This window comes from Lonchura striata, chromosome 3, assembly GCF_050655825.1.
Source record: "Lonchura striata isolate lonStrDom1 chromosome 3, ASM5065582v1, whole genome shotgun sequence".
In the NCBI taxonomy this organism is placed as follows: domain Eukaryota; kingdom Metazoa; phylum Chordata; class Aves; order Passeriformes; family Estrildidae; genus Lonchura; species Lonchura striata.
In genome coordinates, this window is record NC_140705.1 from 15,393,081 (window position 1) to 15,419,113 (window position 26,033).

Here is a 26,033-nt window from a genome sequence, read left to right on the forward strand (position 1 = left end):
TGTGCACACACCACCCCAGAGATTCCAATTCCAATGTCCCCACCAAGGCCTGCTGTGCCAAGGGACATGGAATGAGTGAAACACCAACCCAGACCAGCTCAGCACATCAGCAGAGCCCCAGACCCACACTGCAGCCTCTGCAGGGATTCAAGCCAGGAACACGTGCAGGATGCCAGTGAGCTGGTGCTCAGGGCCTGCTCACCCTCCAGCCTGTGCCCCAGCATCCCAAACTCACGTTGTTCCAAGACAACTTTTTGTGAAAGTATTAAATACATCACAAATTGCAGTCAGGAAAATTATTTTTAAATAAGCTAGTCACAGTCTTCCTCAGACTAACCCAAAGGATGTCTCTGCCCGCTTTTCTCCACCCCACTTTCCTTCCTGCTACCTTTGGCTTTACAAGGACATTTTGCCTGCAGTGCTGGTACACCCCGGGGGAAAGCTTCAAGGAGTTTGAAGAGCTGCTCTCACCAGCTTGGGAGTTTGGCAATCAGATGTATGCACACCCTGAATAATTGTGTTCCCTGAGCAGGGGTTTTGTTTTTTAAAAGACCCTCAGCTCTGGTGTTTGCATATTTTTACATTTTAAATTTTAATTTTAAATTTAGCTATACTGAATATTCACTCAACTCATTTCTGTATGAAAAAATGACTACATTCTTAAAGAAAAACATGCCCAAGCAGCCACATCAGCAGGTCCACCACTGTCTCAAAATTTCTGTGAAATCCTGCAAATGAGTTTCACACCACTGGACACCAGAAGATTCAGTGTGCAGCATCAGTCAGCAGTTCTTTAGCACATGGTGTCATTTCTCTTCTGAGACTTAACTTCATGTTTTCCATTTTTATGGCTTACCAGTCACACAAAGCCATTGGGCTGAAGGTAGAGTTGGTCTCAGCACAACAAACACTTGTTACTACATACAGCAGAGCTGCACAGGTATCCCATGGGAATTTAGGATTGCCTATCAGATGCCAAAGATTATCCTCCTACTTTAGAGTCTCCTCATTTGATTAGCTTTGGCTTTATGCAGCTGACTTCATTTTCATGCCATTTAAATCTTCAGGACTCTAGGCAGGAGATGACAACTAAAACCTAATCACATCTCTGAAGCAACAGAGAGCCAGCCTGTCTTCTCCTGTTTGTACCAAACAATTTCAGCTCAAAAGGAACATCTACTTCTCCCTACCCATCCCATAACTCCTATTTTTGAGTAACTTCAGGTTGCCTCAAGTTTCACAAAACAGAATTTTAGCAAACAGCTTTTCCAGTTTCAGCCAAGTTCTTAATGTACAGGAATATTTGACTTACATTAGAAATGAAATGTAAGGCCAATTGACTGCATCAGCTACATCCCCACCCCAAAATTGCCAGAAGAAAGAAAAATGTAACCACAGAAGTTGCTCTGCGTCTTCAGCCTGCTGAGCAAGATTCCTTTTCATGTGTCCAACCTATTTTTCTAAGGGCAGTTCCGCATTCTCAGCTATATTAAGATTTGTTGTTACTTTAAAAAAAAACAAAACCATTTTCATCTCACCTCCCAAGATTCAACATAAAGACAGCACTTAAAAATAGAGCACTGTCAAGCCTGGGCACTTACATACATGAGTCAAGCCCTCAAAAGTTACGCAGATTTTCTTTAAAACTGAGATTTGTAAAGGGATTAGAAATCTGTACTCAAGTTATTTTGCTTGCTTGGCAGTTGAGCCTCTATATTTGACTACGTATGTCTAGGCTATCACATATCCGGGCTTTTCTCTCTAACCCAAGGCAGGCTTTATTTATTCCCCTTTTTTCCTGTTGATTTTTTTCCACACCTTTTCTAACTCCTTTCAAAAAAAGCTGAGATACTCATTGAGACAACTGGCTCCACAATGGTGGCATATCAGATAAAATCAAACAGCATGAAAACTGAGCTGCTACAAACTGCTAACCTCTTATACCTGGCATTCACCCCAACACTCTAAAGCCTCTTTTCCCCAACACCATACTGGGTTTTCTGCTGCCTTTGGGGCAGCCCTGCTGCACACAACAAAAGACTGAAGGCAGAAGGATTAAAGCACCTCCTCTGGGATCATGCTGGAAGTTAGCGTGGGAAGAAGTCAGACCTCATGACTTCTCTGTCTGCTTTAACCATCCGACCCCTCATGCCCCTCCTCACCTAAGGTGGGAGGAACACACTGTGCCTACATTCAAATCCACGAGGAACAATCTTCCATTTTCATAATGAAGAAAAAAAATTAATCCGACAGCTCTGCTGCGTGCCCTCAAGGAAGGGCAGCAGAGACAGCCAAGTTCTTTCCACACAGCACCTTTTTTTAACAAGATCTGCCTTTCAAACAAACCAGGAAAAACAGACATAATTAAAGGGCAATCAAAGCACTGCAGGAACCTCTCTGTCAGCAAGATGAAAGATGCCTTTTTTAAATGAAGGCTTGCATACCCAGATCTCTTCTCCTCAGTTTATCTTGGACACTGTACTCTTCTGTCACACAAAAACCACTAGCAGTTCTGATGAGTCCAAAGGCGACATATGCAGCAGCTATGCCCAGTTGGAACAGAGCAGTGTAGGTTCTCACCCGGGGCTGCCACAGGCAATGGGGAGCAACTTGGTGTTAGCATCATGAACTCTGACCAGTCAGAGCAAACAGGCATGGGTAGCACCATCCTGCAAAGTCCTGTACATCTTTATGGATAAGGACCTACACAGGCAGGTTTGGGACTTTTCCAGGCTGATCACCTTGCTCCACGTTTATTTAGTTTCAAGAGAAGGCAGGAAAATGGTATTCTCCTCCTATTTATGATCCTTTATATTTGTGTCCAAAGGATTAAGACATTACTCAACAATCCAAGTCCACTGGATATTTTTTTCTCTATTGTGAATTCAGATAAAAACCTTAGCTCTTTTCTCACACTAGTACACAAAAGCCTCTCATTTTAACCACAGAACAGTTTGGGTTGGAAAGGCCCTTAAAGATAGTCTAGTCCAACCCCCGATGCTATGGGCAGGGACACATTTCACCCAACCAGAAGGCTGAAAATCTCAAACCTGGCCTTAAACACTTCCAGGAATGAGGCATCCATAGCTTCTCTGGGCAGCCTGTTACAGTGCCTTAGCACCCTCACAGTAAAGATTTTCCTCCTAATACCTGATCTGAATATGTCAGTTTGAAGCCATTCACCCTTGTTCTGAATCACTGTAAGCCCCCGTAAAAAGTCCCCCTCCAGCTTTCTTTTAGGCCTCTTTTTGGTTCTGGAAGGTGTTTTAAGGTCTCTCCAGAGCCATCTCTTCTTCAGGCTGTACAACCCCAACTCTTCAGCCTGTCTTCATAAGAGACCTTCCAGGCTATGTCATATTCAGTCCATGTTATATTCAATTTAAAATTGTCAAGATGCTTTTGATCTTGGATGACTGTGTTTGTATATACAGAGTTTGGAGCCTACAACACAACAACCAGAGACAGGTTAAACTGCAATAAGCTTCTTTCCAGGGAATGCAGCTGCTTTTCTTGGCCTTGGCTAAATAGATTCAATGTTATGCCCAAAATACAGTAGGCAAAGGGAATTCAGTGGGTCTAGAGACCATTTTTCTGACACAAAGACAGTGTCTCCCCCTCAAATAAAAAAAAGTTAACCAGAAGCTCATAGTTTGTAATTTTGACGCTGATAGCTGAAAACATATGGTTTCTCTAAAGGCTTGGACAAATACAAAGAGCAAAGAGAAAAAAACCCCAGTTATTTTCTAAAGATTTGTTCCCATATGTTTCCTCTATGCTGCAAGCTGGTTGGATGCAAAACATCTCTCGTCCAAAAGCCTTATGAAGTACACCAGCAGAGTTCCAAGCCCTTCCAAGAGGCAGAGCCATCAACCTGGGCACTACCTTGTGCCAATGTAGCTACGTGGCTTCCAAGATCTGGGTGAGAGCCAAGCAGCTTCGAGTGCAGGCAGAGCAAGCACAGGTCTGCCTGCACACATCCACGAAGGCATGTCTAAGAAAGCAGGGCTGGGAAGACTCTTCTGTATTTAGAAGAAAAAAAACCCCAAACCCACACTTTGGTAAGATCACCTGAGAGGTGGCTAATCTTACTGCTCTCACATTCGTTTCTTCACCTCCCACACACACCACAGGTTTTGCATCAACAGGAGGTGAGCCAATAAAGAGATAAAAAATTGGGCAATTCATGCACCTGTGGGCTCCTCAGCTGCCTCCTGCTTTTGGGATCGGATGCTCCAAAAAAGGCTTGTCTGGTAGATGGGTGAGAGGGCTGCATCCACTCCATCTCTGCTCAGGCAGACCCAGCACCATCCTGCTTGCAACCCAGAAGAGCAAGTTTGCATTCAAACCCACCAATCCCAATTTGAGTGACTGACACAGAGGCCATCATGGGTCCCACACCATGTCAAGGAATGACAAGTGGGAAATACGATCCACCTCCAGATAAAAAACATCCTCCAAACAAGTTTACTCCATCAACAAAACAAAAAGGAATGGTAATGAAAGGAAAATACATATTCCTGCTCACAAAGAGCAATGCTGATTGCTATTCCATCCTGTTCTGAGGCAAGGAAATATAGGAATGTCTCTGCTCACAACACCTGGGAAACCCGGGGATAATGGTTCCCAGTCCTAGTGATGCTTCCTCCCACCCGAGGCTTTGATAAGATAAAGCTGTTGGGCCGGGTTTTGTTAGGTTGGTTGGAAAGAAACTAAAAACAGCAGTTTGGCAAAAACACTGACAACATGTTGAAAAAACCCAAACAACAAATAAACAACAAAAAAACCACAAAAAACCCTAATGCATCTCCCCACACCAACAACACAAGTCTCCAAAAACAATGACAAAAGCTGAAACAAAACACAAAACAGAGAATTAAGTCTATAAAGGCACAAAAATGGCCACAAAGAATCAGGTAAAAAAGTAATACAGAAAAGGGAAAAGAAAAACAAAAATTCACCTCCTAGTTTTCTCTATAGAAAAGCTGATGGGAAACATCCTCTGATCTCATACATGGAAGACCAAGACAATGGCCAAGGTTTGGGACATGAAGTTCAGATAAAATACCAGGTTGAAAACTTGCTTCTAGTTGGCAATGCTTAAAATCAAGGGCGGCATATGCTTGTTTTCCAGAACAGCCAGGACAGAGTAGGGAGAGGTCAGTGTTAAGAGGCAGGTAAGCAATACTTGCTATGACTTTCCTATGCCACTGCTCCAAAGGCTGTGTGTACTTGCCTCAAAGTATTTGTGGTCTGCAGCCTTGGCTTCACACCAATCTCTTTCCTTTAAGTATGTTTGACTCATCACATTTCATAGTTTCATTTCCAACTAGTCAAACCTGTCCCCCCGTCAGTGCTGCTGAAGGTGGCAACACCTTCTTTAATGAGGCATATGACTGCTGCTTCATTACAATGGCATCCATATAAATGTATGCAATATTTATCAATCAAAAAAGTTTAAATTCTTTCTATAGTGAACACCAAGGGAGGATTATGCTAGAAGAAGCTCTTAAAATAAATCAGTAGTGTACCACCCAGCCTCACTTCAAGTTCTCACAGCAAGAGATCCACCCTCTCTGAAAATTGAATTCCTCTAAGCAAAGTAATCTTGCCAACACTTGGGAGGATCTGCCAAGAAGACGACCCTTATTGCCTAATTTTCTGTTTCAAAAGGGTACTCCAAATTAGATGCAAATAACCATAATATTGGACCATTCCACTCTTCTTGGACAAAAAAAGTAATAAAAAAGTACTGTTTAATTGCTCTGTCATCCAGAGCACAAATTAAGAGACACTACCACATCTTCCCTTTGGTGAAAAGGCAGCAAAAACCTGTCATGATATTCTTGAGCTCAAAATGCCTGTTACACTCTCTCCATATTCCCTTTTAGTAGAAAGAGTCTTTTCACACAGTATCTGGCATACAATGCCTTTTTTTTTTTTTTTTGGAGGGAGGGAGTGAAGGAGTAGGAGGACAATAGAACCCTTAACGTGCAGTGACATCATTTTTGGCTACAGTCCCATTACCCAGCCTATACCAAGGCAGACCAAAGACCTCCACAGGGGCCCTTCTCTGGGAGCTGCTGGAAGCAATGCTGCTTTCCAGCAGGGGCCCATTGGGAAGAACAGAAGGGGTGCTCCAGCACAATGGCAGGATCCTTGCCCTGTCACAACTACAGAAACGGGCAGGGAAACTGCACTCATTGTGCAGACAACTTGCCCTGTTCAGACAAGAGGCCTCAACCTTCCTGCTCCACAGAGCAAGAACTCAGACAGGATTTGAGCAAAGCAGGATCCAGTAAAGCCAGTTAACCCTGGGGAAACCAATCTGTCCAGATTGTTCAACTGACCTGAGAGCAGGCCATATCCCCAGGCCAGAGCTAAAGGACAGAATTTGCTTTGCAGCCTAACGGGTAACCTAGCAGAGATAACAGAACAACAGCCAACATTATGAAGAGCAGTATGAAATGTGCATTTAACTGCACACATAGTAGCAATCTTCATTAAAAGACCTTTATTGGGTTCCAACCAAGAAAAGGAGAGCCCAGCATGTTGTACAGACCTGAGAAGAGATGGATCCCAGCCTCAAAAACCCATGCCCTGAACCTACAACCATTTATTCTGACTGACATGGGGGACAAAGACACAAAAAAGGCTGCAAGGATTCCTTTCCCTACTTCTAACATCCCCACATTTCAAAGACAGCCAAGCCTGCTCAGTCAACAAGAAGGGGCAGATACCTCTAGAGAAAGCTGCATCCCGGCTCTAGACACCCTGTCCCTAATGAAGTCATAGACACAAAAGATGACGAGCTTGTGTTCAGACATCTAAAAGCTTCTTTGCAGGAGAAGAACCCCACCTTGACTGTCTGCCCACGGCAGACATCCATCATGGGGTGGGAAACTGTTTGAAGTCTCCGCAAGCCTCAGGGTGACTCCAGCATTACCTGCTGCATGCAAGCGAGTATCAGCTACACATCTCATCAGACTCATCAGATCACGCTTCCACTCAAGCAGGATGGCTCCTGATTGAGTAGCTATACTGGCTTTCTTAAATACCCCATTCAACAATCCACCAGTTCATCAACTAATTTTCTAGTCCACCCTCTTCCCTTTTCTTCTCACAAAGCATAATTGTCTCCCCATTCAACTATTCCCTTCCCCTGCTCTGTCAGGTGATGGGATCAGATCTCATCTCTAATACAGACATCTGAAAGCCCACCTGAATCACTGCTTCCCTACTTTGTAGTGTCTCCTGACAATCTTTCTAATCCCGACCTCACTCTCCTTCAAATCTCAACAGCACCTCTTCAGGGCAAGTTTCCTCTTTCAAAGCCTGGCCTTCCTCCCCATCCCTTGTTCCCTTCACTGTCTCAGAGCAAGGAGGCTTTGGATCATGGCCCCTTTTCCAGCTTGAACACACTCTTGCAAAGGTCAGAGAATACTTAAACCAGCCTCTGCTGTGAAGCAGCTGCTTCCAGCAGCTCCTGTGATATCCCAAAACAACAGAAGAGGGCAGAGAGGAGCTACCAGAAAAAAGCACATTTGCTCTGAAATCCGTGGACACGGTCTGTCCCAGAGTGGGAAGTGTCTGTCATGCATGAAATACCCTTGATTTCTACAGCCAAGGGCTCACGAACAGCACAGCAATGCAGGCAGCTGTGGGACAACTCCAGCCGTGCAGAGCCAGGCCTGTCCAATGTGTCCAGCAACTAGAGCCCTGGCCCTGCTCTCAGCTCTCCCAGCACAATGCAACTGGGAAATACTTGTTACTAAGGGCATCTCAAACATCCTTTTTCCATCCCACAAATCCACAGCTGTGAAATCCTGTTGGAACTCAAAATGTCCCTCAGACATTTTTGGAGGTTTCAGGCCTTGGTCAGAACCATTTTAGACCCTGGCAAGCAGCTGGAAACAGCTGTGAGCTGTGATTTTGAGTTTGAGCCATGGAATGAGTTACCAACTTTGAAGGTGGAACAAGTCACAAAGGGTTAGATAGTATAGTAGAAGCAGTTACAAAGAAGAGGGGAAAAATTTTTAGTATTGTACAGGGGGGTTTTAGCACCTGTACAGGGGGGTTTTTACTTTGTACATGGGGGTCAGAAGTTCTAATATGGAGGAAAGTGGGCTGATCCTGTTCTTCCTCCTTCTTCTTTGCCTCCATGTTCTTGGTGATGCTGGCACTTATGGATTGGTTAAGAGTAGAAAAGCACATTGTAATATAGGTAGTAGGTATTATATATAACTGTAAACATGTAACACGTAATATATCATATAAAAGATAGCAGCAGCCCTGGGCAGGGGGAGAGAAGAAGAAGACAGCAGACAGTGAGGGTGCCAGGAGTGTGTGTGTGTCTGCCTGGGCTGCTGACCAAACAGCCGCAGCCCGAAAAGACAATCTTTTAGACAACTAACAATAAACTGCCTTGAGACCGAACAACAAGAGGCTGCAGAGTCTTTCTTTGGAGGCACGGGTTGGAGGAGAGACTTTACCACCACACAGGACCCCTGAACCAGGTGGGGGTTCCTACAAAATCCAGAGAATTTTCCTTGCTACAGAAGGAGCAGATGACTTGTATTGTATGAAAAGAGTGTTTCTTCACCAGAAAGGTGCAGTTTACTAAACCCCCTTAGTGCCCCTAAGGGCACTGGCAAAGCACTCTCAGGCAGGTGACACCTTCCTGAACAGACACAGTGGCAGAGGTGCAATATTCCTGTATATCCCCACAAGAAGGTAAGTACATAGTCCCAGAGCTGCTAAGGGCAACTCCTTGTGGCAATATGCTATTTCTGCCTTAAATCTGACACATACCCTGCATGTCCAAATGAGGAACAGACACAGGGCCTCATCACCTCCCATCTAACATGGCTGCACAGGATCAAATCATTTCCATAGCAAACTGGAAGCAAAAGAAAGAGGGAAATGGCAGAAGCAGCAAGCCCAGAAGAATCACCTGGCTCTGGTCCAGGTAACTCCAGGGCTCAGGAAGCAAATTTCTAATGATCAAGGCTTGCTGGCTAGTTAAATATACTGTCTGTGCAGCACTTCTGCTGTCATTAAATATAAACACTGTATTTATTATTGTGAAGGAATTTCTGTAACATCAGAAACTCACCTCTATCTATTCCTTGCTTTATTCATATACTTTAGGACTGCTGTCAGGGGTTGGGGGGCAGGGAGGGAAAGGAAAAGAGAGAGCAAGAGCATACAAGGTAAATGAACCATGCAATAAAAATTGTTGAAATTGGCTCAGACATCTCCTGATAAGATCACAGAAGCAGAGAAAGAACTGCAGCTCTTCTGGTGAGAAATTCTATCACTGACAAAACACATCCACTCAGGGAAAAAATGAAGTTAAACAGACACTTAAGCACATGAAGTTCTTGCCAAAAAGGCCAATTTTTAAAATACTGAATTCGAGGGTATTTTTGTCTTAATATGATTCTGATCCCAAGAGTCAAGGCTTGCACATTTGGTATCAACACTCCTCTCTGAAAGTTCATATAAACCAGGACTCACAGTATATGGATCTCGCACACTGAGAGTGTGAATCTGGAGGCAAATTTGCCTCTGTAGCTAAAAAAAAAAAATCAGTCTGTCTCACAGCTCCCCACACCACTTCATCCCATGAAGTTCAGCCCCAAGGTGAAATATTACCATGAGTGTCCTTAGATCTTTTCAAGATGCTATTGGCAATTTCATTATAGACTGAAACTATTCATTCAGAGATCTGTAGAGTAGCTTGGCAATTGCCATCTCGTAGGAAGGGAGGGCTTTCCTTGGGGCAGCCACAGAGTCCTCAGCACCAGCTGTGAGCCCTGCTCCTGAGTTAATGGCCTATCCCCAGTGCCGCAGAGTGGCTCAGCCAGCAGAGAGGCAGCTGCAGAAAGCACTTCCAGCTCCTTGAGGACTTGCATTGTTCTGTCTGCGTGATCCACCCCTGTGTGCAAATCCTAATCCTTTGCATACCTCATAGACACTGACTACCTGGGTTTGTTAAATGTTTGACTTGCTATGGCAGCAGGATAATACTTACTGACTCCTTTTGACAGCTCTTTTGTTTGTTCACAAAGTGAAGTGCTTCATGTTTTAGAGATCATGTTAGCCTTTTAGCATCCTCCAGGAGGTAAGGCCCTCCCTGCCAGCCCTCTCAACTTGACTGAAGCCAAATCTGGTGAAAAGGAAATCCTGGCACCCAACACCAGCCGCAAAAGTAATGTCCCACAAAGTAGCACTTTCAGTAGCAGCATACAGAAGCTCCTCACCGCTGTCTGCTAAGCATTCCAAACTCCTCCCACAGAGCTGAAACCCAACAGCAGTCCCCATACAACATTTTCTCCATGGCCCTTGTGCAGGACAGAGCATAGTTTGTGGTGACAGAGAGCTCCGTGCAGTGACACCAGTCTTTGCTCCTCCTGCAGAGCAGGAGCACACACAGCTCGAGAGAAGGAGCTGTGTTCTTTGCTCAGAGTTCCCACGTCCCCCTAAGCCAGGCTCTCCCTGGACATGGCACTCTGCAGCCATCAGTATCTTTCCCCATGATGCTGGTGACTACTAGTACTGCCAAGCAAACAGGCAGTTTCCAAAAATGAACATAAACCATTCCCAATTTTTAAAGAAAACCCAGGCAGTAATGAAATTCTCAAAAGAAAACTACACTTTGACTCCAGCAACTAACCAATGAGAAATGCCTTTAGAACTGAGTTGGCCCCACACTTCCACCGGCTTCCTTGAACCTAGAAGACACACAAGCCTTTCCCAGAAGTCAGAGTGGCTCAAACAGCTGTAGTTAGCTACTAGCTAGGGAAGCTTCCTGTACCTACACACTTACAAATGCACCCACAGTTCTGAGGAAAGATCAAACCAGAGTTCACCAGGAGGTTGTTCTAGTTTGAAATAGGTCACTGGGTGTTGGGATCTGCGGTTTAAGCAACGCATGCTTTGGGAGCTCGGAGGCCACAGCTGCTCCCTCTCTGGTGGAAGGCGAGCCCATGGCTAGAGCCTCCCGCGGGCATCCTCGGGGAGGCCGCGCTCGCTGCCAAGCCCAGCTCCGCTCCATCACACCTCCCGCACCACTTCATCTGCTCGGGAAACGCTCCTGCTTCCTTCTGCCAGTACTTGTCTCTCAGGCAGGCACTCCTGCCAAGAACCCTAAAGCAGTTGCAAAGCTCTCCCAGTTGCACATGCAAACCCTCTTAAGAAACAGCCAGAAGGTTTTGCCTAATGTAAGAGCGTAAACAAACTTGTTACATGCTAATCACCAGGTAGGCCACACACCCTTCCCTTCCCCCAGCCCCTGAATCTGCTAAAAGGACAGGAAATACAATCGTGGTCACATACCTTTGCTTCCTCGTTGATGTCCCAGGTAAAGGATATGGCGTTGTATGCGATCTCCTCAATGTTGCTGATGGTGTTGAAGCTCTCCTTGTAGTCAGCTGTTGGAAAGAAGGGCTCATGAGGGAGAGGAAGAGGAGATACTACCTGAGTCCTTAATCCCATGAAGCAGACAGAAACTGTAATTCTTCAGCAGCCCCTTCGGGGCAAAAAAAAGCTGAACTGTCCCTTAAGAATACATCTTTAAAGAGCCTGGAAATGGCGCTCACACACACAAAAAAACCCTCAACAAACAGAAGGAAAAAGCAAAATGGGACTTGCAAAAAAATGAAACTAGAAACTCCATCAACAAAGGCATATCCCAAATGTGAGGTGTTCTGTGCTATGTGCGGGGAAACTCTACCCTGTATGGCAAGGACATAAGCTCTCAATAAAACTCCTTCAATAACAAACAAAGATTTGCATGCGCGTCTGCTTTAAGAGCCAGGTGATTAATCCCTGCTTTGATTCACAGAAGGAAGGGACGAGGAGTACAGCCCAGCCTTCAGCCAGAGCAGGCTGGAACCCAGCCAGCCTCAGCCTTGTCTGGAGGCAAGTGGAAATTTGCAGTGTCTTCTTTTTTTACATGTACCAAAGACGAGTTGTGAGCAAAGCTGTGGGAAGGAGGATCATTAGTCTTGAGGTATTTCTACAAGGATCTTATCCTTTGAATTAAAACACTATTTAGGACAGCCACTGAGACTGCAACCTGTGATTTAGCTACAAACACCAGAATATTCTAAAAAAACCTGTTGTCTGGAGGGGACTGTTGGATCTCCCAATACAAAACCCTAAACCCCACCAATCAAAATCCTCCAAAAAATCAGCTTCTTTAATGAGTCCTAAAAACTATAGCATTAGCTCCAACAACAAACTGTCTCTGGACTTTCAGCAAAGCTATGGAGAGCAGAGAGAGGGATCCAGAAGTTCCTTAAAATAACAAAGCTTTAGCAGAAAACTGAACCTTGCCAAGGAATTATGTCTTAAGTCTGACATAAGCAATGAGAGTGTTCCTTACCTATGTCAATGCATCTTTGTTTGGCTGTGTGCTGTCTTGAGTGCCAGTATTTCCAGTGCCTGAGTTGATCTTCCCTTGTTTTGTCTTCAGCAAACACAACCATAATGACACTCTGAAAGGAGAGAGGAAAAGATTAAAAAAAAAAGCAAACAAAGAGAAATAGAGCAATGGCCAGAGAGTACACTTGGTTTGGAGCTTTAGGCTTTTTCACTTGAGGCACTACAGTTTGCCTGGCACACTGCTGCCAAACAGGAAGGCAGACAACAGCACTTTCTGGGTCATAAACAGAGATGAGCAGAACTGCTCTCCTAACTAGATTCAGGGATCTCATTTCAGGTGTTGCATCATCTTTACACAAGTGCTGACACCGCTTCTTAACAGTCTGAGCCAGGATGGGCTGGTCTGGCAGTAGGTGGACAGCAAAGGAACGAACACTGACGTAAGAACACAGCTCAGCTGGCCTTTGTGCTGATGCTCTGGTCTAGATTGCTGCACTTTGGAGAGTTTAAGGTTACCATCATACACACCCTCGTCCCCAAGAAACCACAAGGGCTGCCACTCACTCGGACTTTACTGATGGGGTGATGAATTCCTTCAGTGCTGCTGACTTCTTTCAGTGTGATTGGGTAAAATTGACCTTTATTCAGGTAAGTCATTGTGCTGTCCCCAGGCTTCTGTCGGAGGGACTTGGAGGCTTCCAGAGTGTATTCAAAGTTATTCCTATAGAGTGAAGAGGGTAGTGATTGCTAAGGCATTTTCCTGGAAAGCTGATTAAACATCCCACATTTAATTTGGAGAAATTCCAAAGTTGTTAGCTGACTCATTAAGCCATCAACAAGCAAAGAAGTTGGAAAACAGGATGAGTCCCCTTTTCAACCATTTCCTTCATGAATGAACATTTAAGAGAAGTTCTTGGCAAGGTAAATCCCAAGATACATCAGCAGGCAAGACTGAAAGATCCCTACTCAGGCTGAGAGCAGCAAGCTACCCTCACCAAATAGAGAAGCATCTATTAGCAATTTAATTAAATGCACAAGCTAATAAGCTACTCTGTGGCCATCACCCTCTTGGTCAACTGCAACTACCAAACAACTAATTTGCTCCCCTCCTCTGGAGTTTAGGTGAGTTTTATTTCTCCTATTTTTGCTGTAGATTTCCAGCAGACTGAGAGCAAGACAAGCACACCAAGGAGAGGGGCACAGCTGGAAGCAAACTTCCAGATAGTATTGCCCCTTCCCACAGCACACAGATTTGGTGCAAGGACCATTACTGAAGATGGGTGGTATTTCCAGTCCTCTAGGTAGTTTCCCTTAAAGTATTTGTTTTCTTTAAAGATCCAGTTGTATCTTTACAGCTACCATTTTCAACTGTGAAATTCAAATTAGCAGACATAATTGTGGGTTTGAGACCCACAACCCCCAACCCCCCTCCCATCCAACTGTGACTCAGTGCAAATTGGCATGAGTTGTATCGCTTGCTCATGGACAACTAAGAGAATAGGAGAATACGGGCATATGGGAGCCTGAAATCATTACCCAGAAATGCTGTCAAAAACATAATCTTCTGAATTCATGTTGGCCATTCGGAGATTCAGCTCAGTAGGAAAGAAAACCTGGAGTAGACAAAACAACAATTAACACTGCAGCAAAAAGAGAAGTCAATAGTAAATAGATACTCCTTACCACAGAACTTCTGTCAGGCAAATTGTTCACAAGATAACAACTGATTTTTGGTTTCAACAAACAGGACACTTGAATAGTGTTTTAATCCAAAACTTTTGGGTGTCAACTAAGCAAGCCTTAAGCTTCCAAGTCAGCTTAAGACAAAATTTTAAGACTTTCCCAAATCTCAAAGGGCATATCTACACAGCTCCTTGAGGTTTTGCTTAAAAATCAAAACATGGTTATGTTGTTATTTTTAGTTGGTATCATAAAACAAAACCTCAGCTTTTCTCACTCAAGGGCCCTATATAATCCAACTATTTTCTACGGATACACACCACACCTAGAAACTGGCAGCAAGGAAGCTTACATACAGTCACTTCACTTTGGTACCTGCAAAGGCACCACAGAGTGCTGAACTCTTGCAAAACCTGGCTCTATGGATCGAGACAACTATTTCCACACTGCAAGCCAAAGCCTCTGTCACTAGTAAGATTAGTCATTCAATTTGATAATGATTTCATGCTGTGAAGGTTTTATTTACTAAGTTTTAATTATGCACTTTTCTGGGAAAACCTATTTCTAAGCCACTGGACAGATTTCTGACTCATGTAACAAGACCAGTTAAAGACAGAACTGGATCTCTCCATCCAGATCAAGACACACACACACACACACAGAGCAGCTGCCTCTCCTGGTACCTCTTGCACACCCTCCTTGAAAGTCTCCGAGAAGGTGGAGTCTGGCGTTCGCCTTTGGGAGTTCTGAGGCTGGGTGTTGGAGCTGAACTGGTCGGGATTGAGGTTCCTGTCGAAGACCACCACGCGCTCGGGCGGCTCGGGGTGGTACACGCTGGGTGGGATGCCCACGGCAAAGCCATGGGGCTGTGTCTCCGTTTTGATGGAGTGCGTGGGCATCGTGGCAATGGAAACGGTGACCGTTGTGTCTGGGGTTGTGAGGTGGCCTCGCTTGTCCATGCCCATCTGGGGGGTATGCGGAAGTACAATATTGAAAGGCACATTTTTCAGAACCTGGACCCTGTTTTCTCCAGCAGAAATGAGCGACTGTTCTGTCACGTTTGGGATGCTGTTCCTTAAAAGGGCAAAAAAAATCAGGCATAAATTATATGGCTTATTTTCTCATTACCCAAGTGCTAGAAAAGACTTTCAACTTTTTGGACAAGGACAGCTGACACAAACTCTCCTGCTTGTACAGAACAGCTCAATCCTAACCTGAAAAGCTGAGAAACTCATTGAAAAATCTCCCATAACTCCTCTCTCACTGTAAATCATCCCACCTTGGAGAGTAATTACCCTGGAGCAAAGGGTGAGGGTTCACATCCCAGATCCTCACAGCTTGTAAAACAGCAGTCCAAAACTAAGCACTTCCCACCACACACTGGCACACGCAGGCTCCACGAAGCTGCTCTTTGGCAGAGGGAGAAGGACTGACAGCAAGGTTGCTGCTCCTCTGCCCCAGGACTGTGCACCATCCAGGAAGCACTAATAGGAAAATTACATCCCTCCTTTCATGCACATCCCCCCAAGAAAATCTGTGCCAAGATTCCTGGGAGTGGTTTGCATAACTTGCCACTCTCCACCCCACCACACTCACTTCTGCCAGGACAACACCGAGATCTGTGGCTGAGCTGACCTCATAGCTAGTAACCACCAAGTCAGCCTGCCCTCTCTTTCTCCCTCCCCACAAAGTGGTCCTGCCCCCTCCTTTACACCAATTCAGACATTCCCTTGCCTCCTTGGTGAGCCAGTTCAGCTTGCCTGGCTGGCAGAAAACTAGCCACCGTTTCTTTCCCTGTTTGGTAATGAATCAGTGTGAGACCCAATCTGGTTCAAGAGGAGCAGTGGGAATACATAGCTGGGAACCAGCCTGCTCTTCTTGACAACAAGTCATTCAATCAGCTCAGCCAGACCACAAAACCTCATCTCAAGTCCTTAAAGCATTCTAGTCTGTCCAAAGGAAGAGGATGGTAGGAGTGCAAGTCTGGCTTGAGTGAACCTCCCATTTGTTATAAACACCTAATCACTATCATCTGCTTGGAAGGCACAAGAGAGAGAAGGCAGGTAGGGGAAGCAGGACAGAAGTTCCACAAGATACAAAGGAAGTCCCCAGACAATACAAAACCAAATCACAGGCACTTTGAAGTGCTTCACAACTGGCTCATGCATGACACAGTAATGCTGCTAGTACCCGAGAACAAAAATCAGCAGAGAGCAACTGAAGTTAACTGCATGAAAAATGAAGTGTCACCAGTGACCGCAGCCTGGGGGGGGGTGCCTGTGCTACCAGGTTGCCTAATTTTAGAGAGCAGCTTTTGCTAGGCTGACTATATGACACCAGCACACTAAAAGCAGAATGGCACTGAGCAGCAGTTTGAGCCTCAACTCTCCACACCACGGCTCAATCCCCATCCTGTTCCTGGGGCAACACAGGAATCTGAGGCATAGAGTAAAAGCTCACAATTTCTCTCTCCCAGCACATCACCACAGTGCAGCAAGTTACTTTCTTTCAGCAGCTCTGATGGCCTAGGAGGGAAAGGAGGAAATAGAGAAGCAATAATAAAAAATAATACCTTTTGCTATGGTCTTGTTCAGGATGTTCTACCTCAGGCTTAGCTGTTGAAGATCTCCTTTCCCTTGGAACCTGAGAAATTTAAGACATACTATAATTCCATTCTTCCTCCCCTACAAAAAAAAATAGCTCCTTAAAATTTGGTAAAATTAAGGAAGTCTTGCTTTGGATGCCAGTCACTACTTGCATTACAGCTTAACCCATGTTCACACGGCTTTGGGATGCCAGGGCAGCCCCAGGAGATGCCCCACAGATCCCAATGTAGCCAACTCGGTCACCTGTGTCAGCCCTGAGCTCTTGCCAGTACCAGGTGGAGAGAATACCAGTGCAGAAAACAATCATCCATGGCTGGAGCACCTGCCCTGGGGTGAGCAGGACCAAGAGGAGATTTCCCAAGGTTTGCTGGCAGTGCAGGTTCTCACCTCTGCAGGCTGGGAGAGTTCAGCTTCTGAATGAGCTCAAAGCTTGTGAAAGGATGCTGTTCCACTTCCCTAAGGACACATGCTCTCTAGGCCATTCCCTCTAAGATCACTTGAGGCTCTCCCTTCTCCTCAGTGATCAGAGAATTTGGGGAGCACCATGTCCAATAAGCATATTGAGACACTACAGCTCATATTTGTACATGGCCACATAAAACATACTGGTCCAAACTATATCAAACCCTTTATAAACAAAATGTAACCAGCACTCTGGATTTAAGACAGCTCAGTACTGCTTCTTGTATTTTATGCCATGGACAGGATTTGCCCTGAAAAGACATCAATCAAACAAGTCACCTTGCCCAGACATGTGCCATTTTCCTGGCTGCACTGCAATACCAAGGCACACAGTAGAAGGGGAACTCTTGGAGCTGTGGTGGCTCAATTCCTTGCGTGGAGCACATAATCAGCACCCCAGCAACCCAAACAGCCCTTACAGCTGCTGGTACAAGCCCGTGGTGCTCTGGTCCCCTCAGCCACATTGCAAGTCTACACAAGCTCTTCTGCCAACCCACACGTAAGGCCCAGGACTTCTGTCACCCTCATCACGCCTCCTGAACAGGTAAAGCAAACATCTTCTGGTGTATATATGGAGGAGTAAACTCCCACCACTCTGGTTCACCAAAGCCTGTTCAGATCTGCCTCCATTTGCCAGCCTGGGTCCAGGGTGGGGAACCACTTCAGCACGAGGCAAAGGCTGAGGGCACACCAGCACCAACAGTGCTCTTCTCTACACAGCCCTGACTGAAAACTATGTCCTCATTCTTACACATAACCTGGAATCCCCAGAAACACCAGAACTGTTCAATTTCGCACAGTAACCAGCAAAATTTGGAGAATCTCTAGCTGGAGACTGCTGGGAGGCCAACACTAACTAGTCACCATAAAAGAAGAGTTTTCCAAGCTGTATTTGGCCAACACTCCCAAAAGAACTGTTATCAAAAATTTGTTTCCTATAAGGCCTTATTAACCACAGTTGAGCAAGCCCAGTAGTTAAATGGAAGGAAATAAAAATTTTTTGGTTTTACTGTTTTGTTTTTTTATAGGAAGGTGATCTCACCAGCTGCCTTTAATATGCAGAGGGGGCGTGTTAGAAATGCCTCAACGTCATCTCCCTATAACATTATTCCATAACAGCCCTCAATAAACCTTTCAACCTCCAGCCATTCTGCTTTACCCAAGTGTGCAGCATACCTGTTTTCTTCCACCAATTTTTTCTGTACACCCACTGATACCCAAATGTAAGAGGAAACCCTGAATTAGACATTAATGTACAGTAAATCCCTTCTGCTTTGCCAAGCATAAAGGATCAACATCAGCATTCTTTTTGTAATCTACAGGTCTAGAAATCAAAATTGATCTTGTGGATTAAAATAGTTCTGGTGAAAGCTGTTGTTCATTTCTTTTTTCCCCAAAAGCATAGTAAACACAGGCACAAAGCAGAAAGGCAGTTTTCTCACAAAACCATCTGAATAACAGCCACATCAGTGAGTCTGTGGCATCTGTCGTGTGTGTGTGGAGTGTTAATCTCCATAGTAAGTATTACAAGAATATTTTGATATGCAAGACATATTCAACTCTTAAAAGGGCAGGCAAGGGTTTTGTCTGCACCAGGCAATCTCTCCTAGTACTTGAGGAACATAACAGAGGCTGGCAACTGCACTCACTCTTTTTAAAAGACACAAGCCAAAGTGCCAGGTAGGAGAGCCAAGTCAGCCTCCTGGCCTTCCTGCATGCTCAGCAAAGAAAAAACAGGCATCTCCACCTGGTGAGCCAGGCCACCATAACACAGGCGTCTCAACACAAGCAGGACCCCTCCCTGCCTGGAAATGCCTGCTGGTCTCCACTGACCTGGCTAGAGATAACTACCCTAGCTTATACTTTTGGTATTTGGGAAACAAAGCTCAGCAAAAGGCACCCTATGCAGACCAGAATATTATCTGACTTCTCAGTTCAGCTGCAGGCACCTAGGAAGGCACAGGTCTCTGAGAAGACCATGAACACTGGGGAAGACAATCACTGCTATCAAAGGATTAACAGGTTGCAGCAGCTGAAGCTCTCTGAGGGTTGGAGGGATGCAGACAGCAACTCTTTCAGGTGGACACTTCAGCCCCACATACCCCCAAAAACCTGTAATTATATCTTGGTATCACAGCTCAGTCTAAAGTAACACAACAAAGCCCCAGCAAAAGCCAAAGGTCCACCAGAATAGGGATCATGTGAGAAAAAGGAGTTTCTTTCTCCATGCATATTTATATTCAGACAGGAATACAGTCCTAAAGTGTCACTCTATTTCTATAACTCATTGCCTTTTGCAGAACCTGGGGTCAACAGAAAAAGTGCTACTCAAGTTGAAAAGCAGCAAAGTGCTACTTAACTTTTACATCAAGATCTAGGGGATCTTATTTTACAGATCTAAAAATAAAACAAATTTTCAGAAAGAGAGACATAGGGCTTTTTCAATTTAAAACCCACACGGTTTAAAGTCCTTGTGACCTGTTCACAGCTTCTGTAAAATCCTCTAGCAAATGACAACTTTTCCACAGGTGGAACATGAGCTCTGCTGCTCCCAGAGAAAAGCCAGGCCAATCTACCTTGTAGTAATCATAGAGCAGTCCGAGGGCAGCTGCACTGTCTTCATCCCCATTGATGCTCATCATAGCTTTGGTAGCTGCTGTGAGGGGATTTTCAAGAAAAGTTTTCCAGGCCTCATCTTCATTGGTGTAAGGACGTCTCTGAGAGTAGAGAGAGTCATTCTGAAGAACCAACACGGGTCTTTTACTTGAATCATAAAAAAAGAAGAAATAAAAAAAGCCACCTGTTAGAACACATGAGAAGCATTCCAAAAGTTCTTCAAAATCAGCTGCCCCAGTTTCATGGGATTCGTACTCTGATTCAGTGTACTGCAAGGATTAGTCAACACAAAAAGCCCAGAAACTTAATTCTGATCTCACTCATGCTCAGAGTAAATCAGGATTAATTTGACCAAACTCAGATGGATTACACCAGCCTCTACAAAAAGACAAAGCCATGTTAAGAGCACAACTGACCTGCCCATGCTCTGAACCCAACCCAGAAAGAGTTACACACTTTCTAGCCAAACACCTACAAAGCCTCCAGCACATCCTATGTAAAACTGCCAAGCTACAACCTGATCCAGTTCTCATGTGTAACTAGAAAACGTGCATTAACAAAACATCTCTTTTCTCCAGTGCTTTCAAGTGTTTTCACTCTCAGAACATATCTTAAAACACCACCCAGAAGCTATTGATAAGGTACAGATGACATAAGGAAATTAGTAAAGGGGAGTTCAAATCTATTTGGCAGCGGGTTTTTTTCTGACAAGGGGAAAAAACCCACAACTTACTGCCTGGTTACTGTTGAAATAATCCAGCACACTAGTTTGAAACACACTCAGATGAGTGAAGAAAAAGGAAAAATCTGAGTTATTCCCTTTGTGCTCTAGTATCTATATAAAAAATTATGTTTACTCTGAACATTTGGAGATCGCTGGGTACCAACAAACTCCAAAATGACTTGGATATTTTGTCCACAGATAAAAGCAAGATGTGTAGAAAACATTGTCCTGACAGCCTAGAATAAAAACTTAATATTTTTCTATTGGTTCTACTGGTAAAATATATGCTTCATCTTTTAAGTTAACTCAAGCTAATTTTTAAATCTTACATTTAAACTAGTTCAGTTTTCTTTCCATTGCAAGATTAACATTAGTTTACTGCAGATGGGCTGGGGCAGAAGGGGAAGCTTTTTTACTTTCCTTAATCCCAAATTTGACATTTTTAGCGAATTTGCCATAGTTAAAATAGAAAAGTAATTATTTAAAAACAACTAACCCCACAAAAAGCCCTCACCACCTTCACATCCTTTTCATAGTAGGGAAGCCTTCTTTTCATCTATTTACCCAGATACATTTAGAGACCAAAATACACTACAAATACAAAAAGTTGTGAAATAGAAAGTTGTGAAATACTCTAATCACTATAATCAGCTTAGCAGTATCCTACATTTATCACCACCTTCTACCAAAAAGATTGCAAAGCAAATTATGCATTCGACCCTTTATCAGTTACACAAGTCACCCTGGCTGAGCTGCCATCGGACAGCCTGGCTGAGCTGAAGGCACTGAAAGCAAGTGGGAGTTTCCAGGACTTGTAAGAGCACTCTGTGGCTATAAATCAGTATTATGTAGTTGGAAGAAGAGCAAACAAAAATGACAAAAGAGACAAGTTCTTGCACCAAGCCCTTTCTTTAGGTCTTCATTTGTGCACCTGCCGACAGACACCCAAATGCAGAGGACAGCAACTTTCCATCGGAGTGAGACGACCCACAGAACACAAAGCAGAATTTTCTTTGGGGACATTGTACAAGCTCCTGTTCTTACACAACATGATAAAAGAATCCTCAAATAAACATAGCAAATGGGAAAATCCTCTAGTTAAACTCACAGAGAAAGGGCAACTGAAGTAACCTGGGTGCAGTTCCCTTGATTCATCCCCACCAAGCTGAAGGGCGAAGTCAGCTTTGCTGAGCTCCCAAGACCACTATGCCGATTCCCTCCAGGAACACAGTACTCACATGGGAAGGGAAAATCATCAGAAAACCAAAAATACTGAGAACAAAAGCCTCAACTATCCAGAAGCCTAGTGAATGCAAGACCTATGTATTTTTGTATGATTTCTTTGTTATTGAAACTCTAAAATTCAATGCTCATTGCCCTAAAAGTAACCCACCCACCTAAAAAAGCATAGAAAAAGTTATCTGCAGAATTATGAAGAAACGCAGTGTTTGGCAGGAACTCCATCCTTTAGGAGAACCACAGCTTCTTTCAGGAGAATAAGAACATATTGATATGAGAAGGCAAACACATCTTTTTTTCCTAAGTTTCAGAACATAATTGCCATGCTGATCTGCTCACAGAGTAGTAGAAGTCCAGCAGAGGCAGAAAATTAAGCTTCATACAGCAGTTCTAATAATTTCCCAATTTTACTTTCCACTTGACCACACTGGAAGCAGAGAAATACTACAAAAAGCAGAGACTCTCTGCCTGTGAGGCTTCCCCAGCCTGCGATGTCCTGTGTTCAAACCACAGAAACTATTCTACCTTCCTTCACTGATCCAGAACCAGCGTCCTGCCCCTCACCCTGCACCTTACCCTGTGACATTCAGAGCAGTGCAGCTGTGCCTGCTCCTGCACGGAGCACACCTCTAATGCTGAGGCACAACCGAAGATTTCTGTCATTGGCCTCTGTGCGCCAGAAAAGCGAAGTGCATGTACCCAAATTGCTACGACCTCATCTACTAAATATCACTAGAAATAAAAACACCTATGAAAAATCCTAGTCAGAGACATGAGTTAGTGAGCTGCTGCATTGGAGTCCTCTTCCTAGAAAGTAGCACGTTGAAACAAAAAGTTGGGTTTAAAATCCTACACATTCCCTAGGAGAGAAGTGCATTTGAGTCACCAATTCAAAGTATAGAAATTTTAAAATCGGTTCTTGAAATCAAATTACTTCAGAGCAACCCCATTTTCTGGCGCTTAGGTGTCCACTGTCAGCAGATGGACACGGTGACAAGTGCAGCAGCAGACTCGAATCCTTAAGCACAGCCTGGGATCCGCTTGAAGGCGACGTCTCGTATTCAACACCACGAAGTTACAGAATAAACACACCTCGAGCTCAGCTTAACTCTTTCAGGACCCCAGCTCCGGGGTCGCGGCAGCCGAGCTCGCCGGGAGCCGCCCTTACCTGCCGAAGTCCACCTTGCCGGAGGGATGCGCCTCGTAGAAGTCCATGGGGCCGCTGCGGCCGCCGGGCAGCGGCGCGGGGGCTCAGCCCGGCTCCCTCGGCCCGGCAGCTCCTCCCGACGGCGGGGCCGCCGCCGCCGCCCGCACTTAAGGCGCGGCCGGCGGGGCGGGGGGCGGCCCCCCGCCTCGCTGCGGGTGTCGGGTTTCAAAGCCGGCCCAGCCCCGGCGCTCGCCCCGCGGGGCGGGGTGGCCGCCGGGGTCCCCCCGCAGCGCCGCCGGCTTCCCTCCGGGGCTCGGCCCCCGCTCCCCCCGCCATCCCGCACCGCCCCGCCGCACCTCGCGTACTGCTCCGGGAGAGCGGCGGGCGGGCCGGCGAGAGCGGCTTCTCCGGCCCGGCCCCCGGGCGGCGAGCCCCTCTCGCCGCAGCCCCCCGGCGGGGCGGCAGCACCGGTCGGACCGGACGCGGTACTCCTGCCCCCGCCCGGCTCACTCACTTGTCGTAGTCCTGTGTCATGTCTGGCGGAGGCAGCGGGCGGCAGGACTGGCCGGGCGGGTCGGGAGGAGCAGCGCCGCGCACCCGCCGCTCCGACGGGTTTTGTCGGCTCCTCTCGCCCGCTCAGGTGCTCCCGCAGCCGCAGGTGGACGCGCGCCGCGCCGCGCCTCCCATTGGCTGCCGCGGCCCGAGGGGCGGCGCCGCCGCGCCCCCATTGGTCGGACGCGCTCGGGGGCGGGGCCGGCGGTGTGAGGGCTCCGCGGGCCGGGACAGAGCCCCGAGCGCGGGACAGGCCGGAGCGCCCTGCCAGCCTTCCGCGCTAAAAATGGGATTCCCTTCCTCTCTCTCCCCTCCCATGTAACTTTATTTCTTTTTCATTTACTACATCCACTCTTAGGAAAATCTAAACTCGCCACAATCATATGAATTATCTTTACTACAGTCTTAAGCTGTGCCACGGAAGGTTTACGTTGAACATTAGGAGGAATGTCTTTGCAGAAGGAGCGATTAGACATTGAAATGGGGGGCTCCGGGAGGTGGTGACCTTGTCCTGGCAGTTTTTAAGGAAAGGCAGGATGTGGCACTCAATGCTCTGGTCCATCTGACAGGGCGGTGCTTGGTCATAGGTTGGACTCGATGATCTCAGGTATCTTTTCCAACCTAATCGATGCTGTGAATTTGCACAAGCACTGCATCGGCTGCTAAAGGGCAGCAGATCCATGTGTTATTCGCTGCCTCTCAGATCAACCCGGGTTTGGGAGCAAGGGACACTTATAATGTGGTTAATGCTGAAACTGCTTCAAAATGCTCCAGTGTAACACTACCAGCAACATCACAAACATCAGATTTATCCAAACTGGCATGCATGAAGGTAAATCAGAAAGATCTTGAGTTTCTCCTTGAGAAATAGGGGTGGGAGGTTGCTTGTCTAAGTAACAAGTTGAATCAAACCCATATAGCAACAGTACTATCTATCATATGTCAAGATGCTTCAGATAGTTACTGTAATTTAAAAGTATGCTCACTAATAAGAGGTCTCTCCTTCTAGGTCAAAATCTCTTCCCTATTTGTACAGGATATACTCCAATGCAAAATTATAGAAGAACAATTCAACCAGCCAACTGAAGGAAATATGAAACTGAAGATAAACTTTAACTAAGGGTCTAGTTTTGGAAGTTGCTTAACATCCTCTGACTGAATTACAGTTAGTGTTCTAAAAACAAAACGCTTTGTTTGGATCTGCAAACATTGCCATTAGGATGGCAAAAGATAAATACCGATACTAAAGTAGGATCTTGCTCTACAAAGTGAAATTAACTGATGTAAATTGTTCTTTATGACATGCAATAAAAAGTATTCTATATTTTCAACCCATCTTTAAAATCTAATTCAAGATTACATAGAAGAAATTTCTTATCTGATCTTACATATGAAAAAAAATACTGTCATCTGATTAAGAGGTTGAAAAGTTACATTTTTCCAAACAAGTATAACTTGCTTTGTTTCCGATACAAATTACAAAACCAGCTCAAAATCACAAATACTGGGAAAGACTGCTGACTTTCTCAGGTGGCATTACTCCTCATGCTCCCTCCTCCTGTTCATAGAATTCTGGGATGTGCAGACACAATTTTTGGCATGGGGCACACTTTTCATTAACAATAAAATATAATACTGCCCTGTAGCCATAGGTGACCCAGATGCAGGACGTGCTGGAGTTCAGTCACATGTTTATATTGCACCCCATCTGCTAAAATCTCAGTGATGTGCCACACTTGATATTTCTACTTAACTTGTGGTTTCCATTATTTTATTCCAAATAACTCAAAGCTGTTTGTCTCTGCAAAAGGCATGCCTTTTCTTAACAGCCTGGTCCACCAATGAAAACTTGGTTATCACCACAGCAATCACTTCCACATTCAGGAGACAATGATATAAACACCGGATTGTGACACCGCTGACTAATCTGCCGGTCACAATCTAGACTCTGCAACACCACTTGTAGGTGTATTTATGTGATGTCACTAACTGGGTTGCATCACCACCACGTAAAATCAGGCAAGAAGCACAAAGGGATTTAGCAGAGCTTTGGCTGGGGCATAAAGCCATGCCAGCCCGGTGGGGCAGTGCTCTAGCAGGACTTCCCTTGCCCTGTGCTGACTGGCCTTCCCTCCAACTTCTTCCTTCTCTCAGCCCTTTCACCTCAAATTCACTGCTCTCCACCACCTCTCATGCCCTTCCCTTAACCTTTCCCTCTGCCTCAGTCCTTCCTTCAGCATTCTCCTTCCCCTCTTCAGGCATTTCTTTCCTTTTCAATGGATCCTACTCAAAACACAGAAGGAACCCTGCCACACATACATCATTGGCACCCATCAGGCTGACCACCGTCCCATCATGCTTGCCCTTCTTCCCAGTCTGTCTTTTGACACTGCTGTATAGAGAAACTGGGTTTTATTCTGGACAAGAATTAGCTACTGCTATGACTTACCTAACAAATATGGGTTTAAAATCTCATACCTGATAATTATCAGCTACATGCTCTGGTCATTCACACCTTTGTAATAAACAAACAAGTTGCATCAGGTTTGTGGCAGTACTTTTGATTTCACAAAACAAAGCAGGGAGTCAAAACAAGATACTTTTTGCTTAATGTGAAACC

At 45.3% G+C, this 26,033-nt stretch overlaps 1 protein-coding gene across 4 annotated transcripts in view; it reads right to left on the reverse strand.

Annotated features, from left to right (window-relative positions):
• The window catches only part of GRHL1 (grainyhead like transcription factor 1), a 48,649-nt gene that overhangs the window by 17,172 nt on the left and 5,444 nt on the right, over positions 1 to 26,033 (reverse strand). Inside the window, exons 1-8 of one of the 4 annotated variants that reach the window (XR_014953583.1) lie at positions 23,376 to 23,515; positions 19,712 to 19,898; positions 16,640 to 16,710; positions 14,751 to 15,141; positions 13,924 to 14,000; positions 12,952 to 13,108; positions 12,389 to 12,500; positions 11,338 to 11,432 (exon numbers count right to left, since the gene is read on the reverse strand). Coding sequence is in view for 3 of the 4 variants with exons in the window: in XM_085574533.1 (XP_085430659.1) it covers positions 11,338 to 11,432; positions 12,389 to 12,500; positions 12,952 to 13,108; positions 13,924 to 14,000; positions 14,751 to 15,141; positions 16,640 to 16,710; positions 19,712 to 19,898; positions 22,883 to 22,929 (1,137 nt within the window). In the remaining variant the exon portion in view is untranslated. Of the gene's footprint in view, positions 1 to 11,337; positions 11,433 to 12,388; positions 12,501 to 12,951; positions 13,109 to 13,923; positions 14,001 to 14,750; positions 15,142 to 16,639; positions 16,711 to 19,711; positions 19,899 to 22,882; positions 23,041 to 23,375; positions 23,522 to 26,033 lie in introns of those variants that run through there. The other 3 variants (XM_021525420.3, XM_085574533.1, XM_085574532.1) reach the window with 3 other exon arrangements.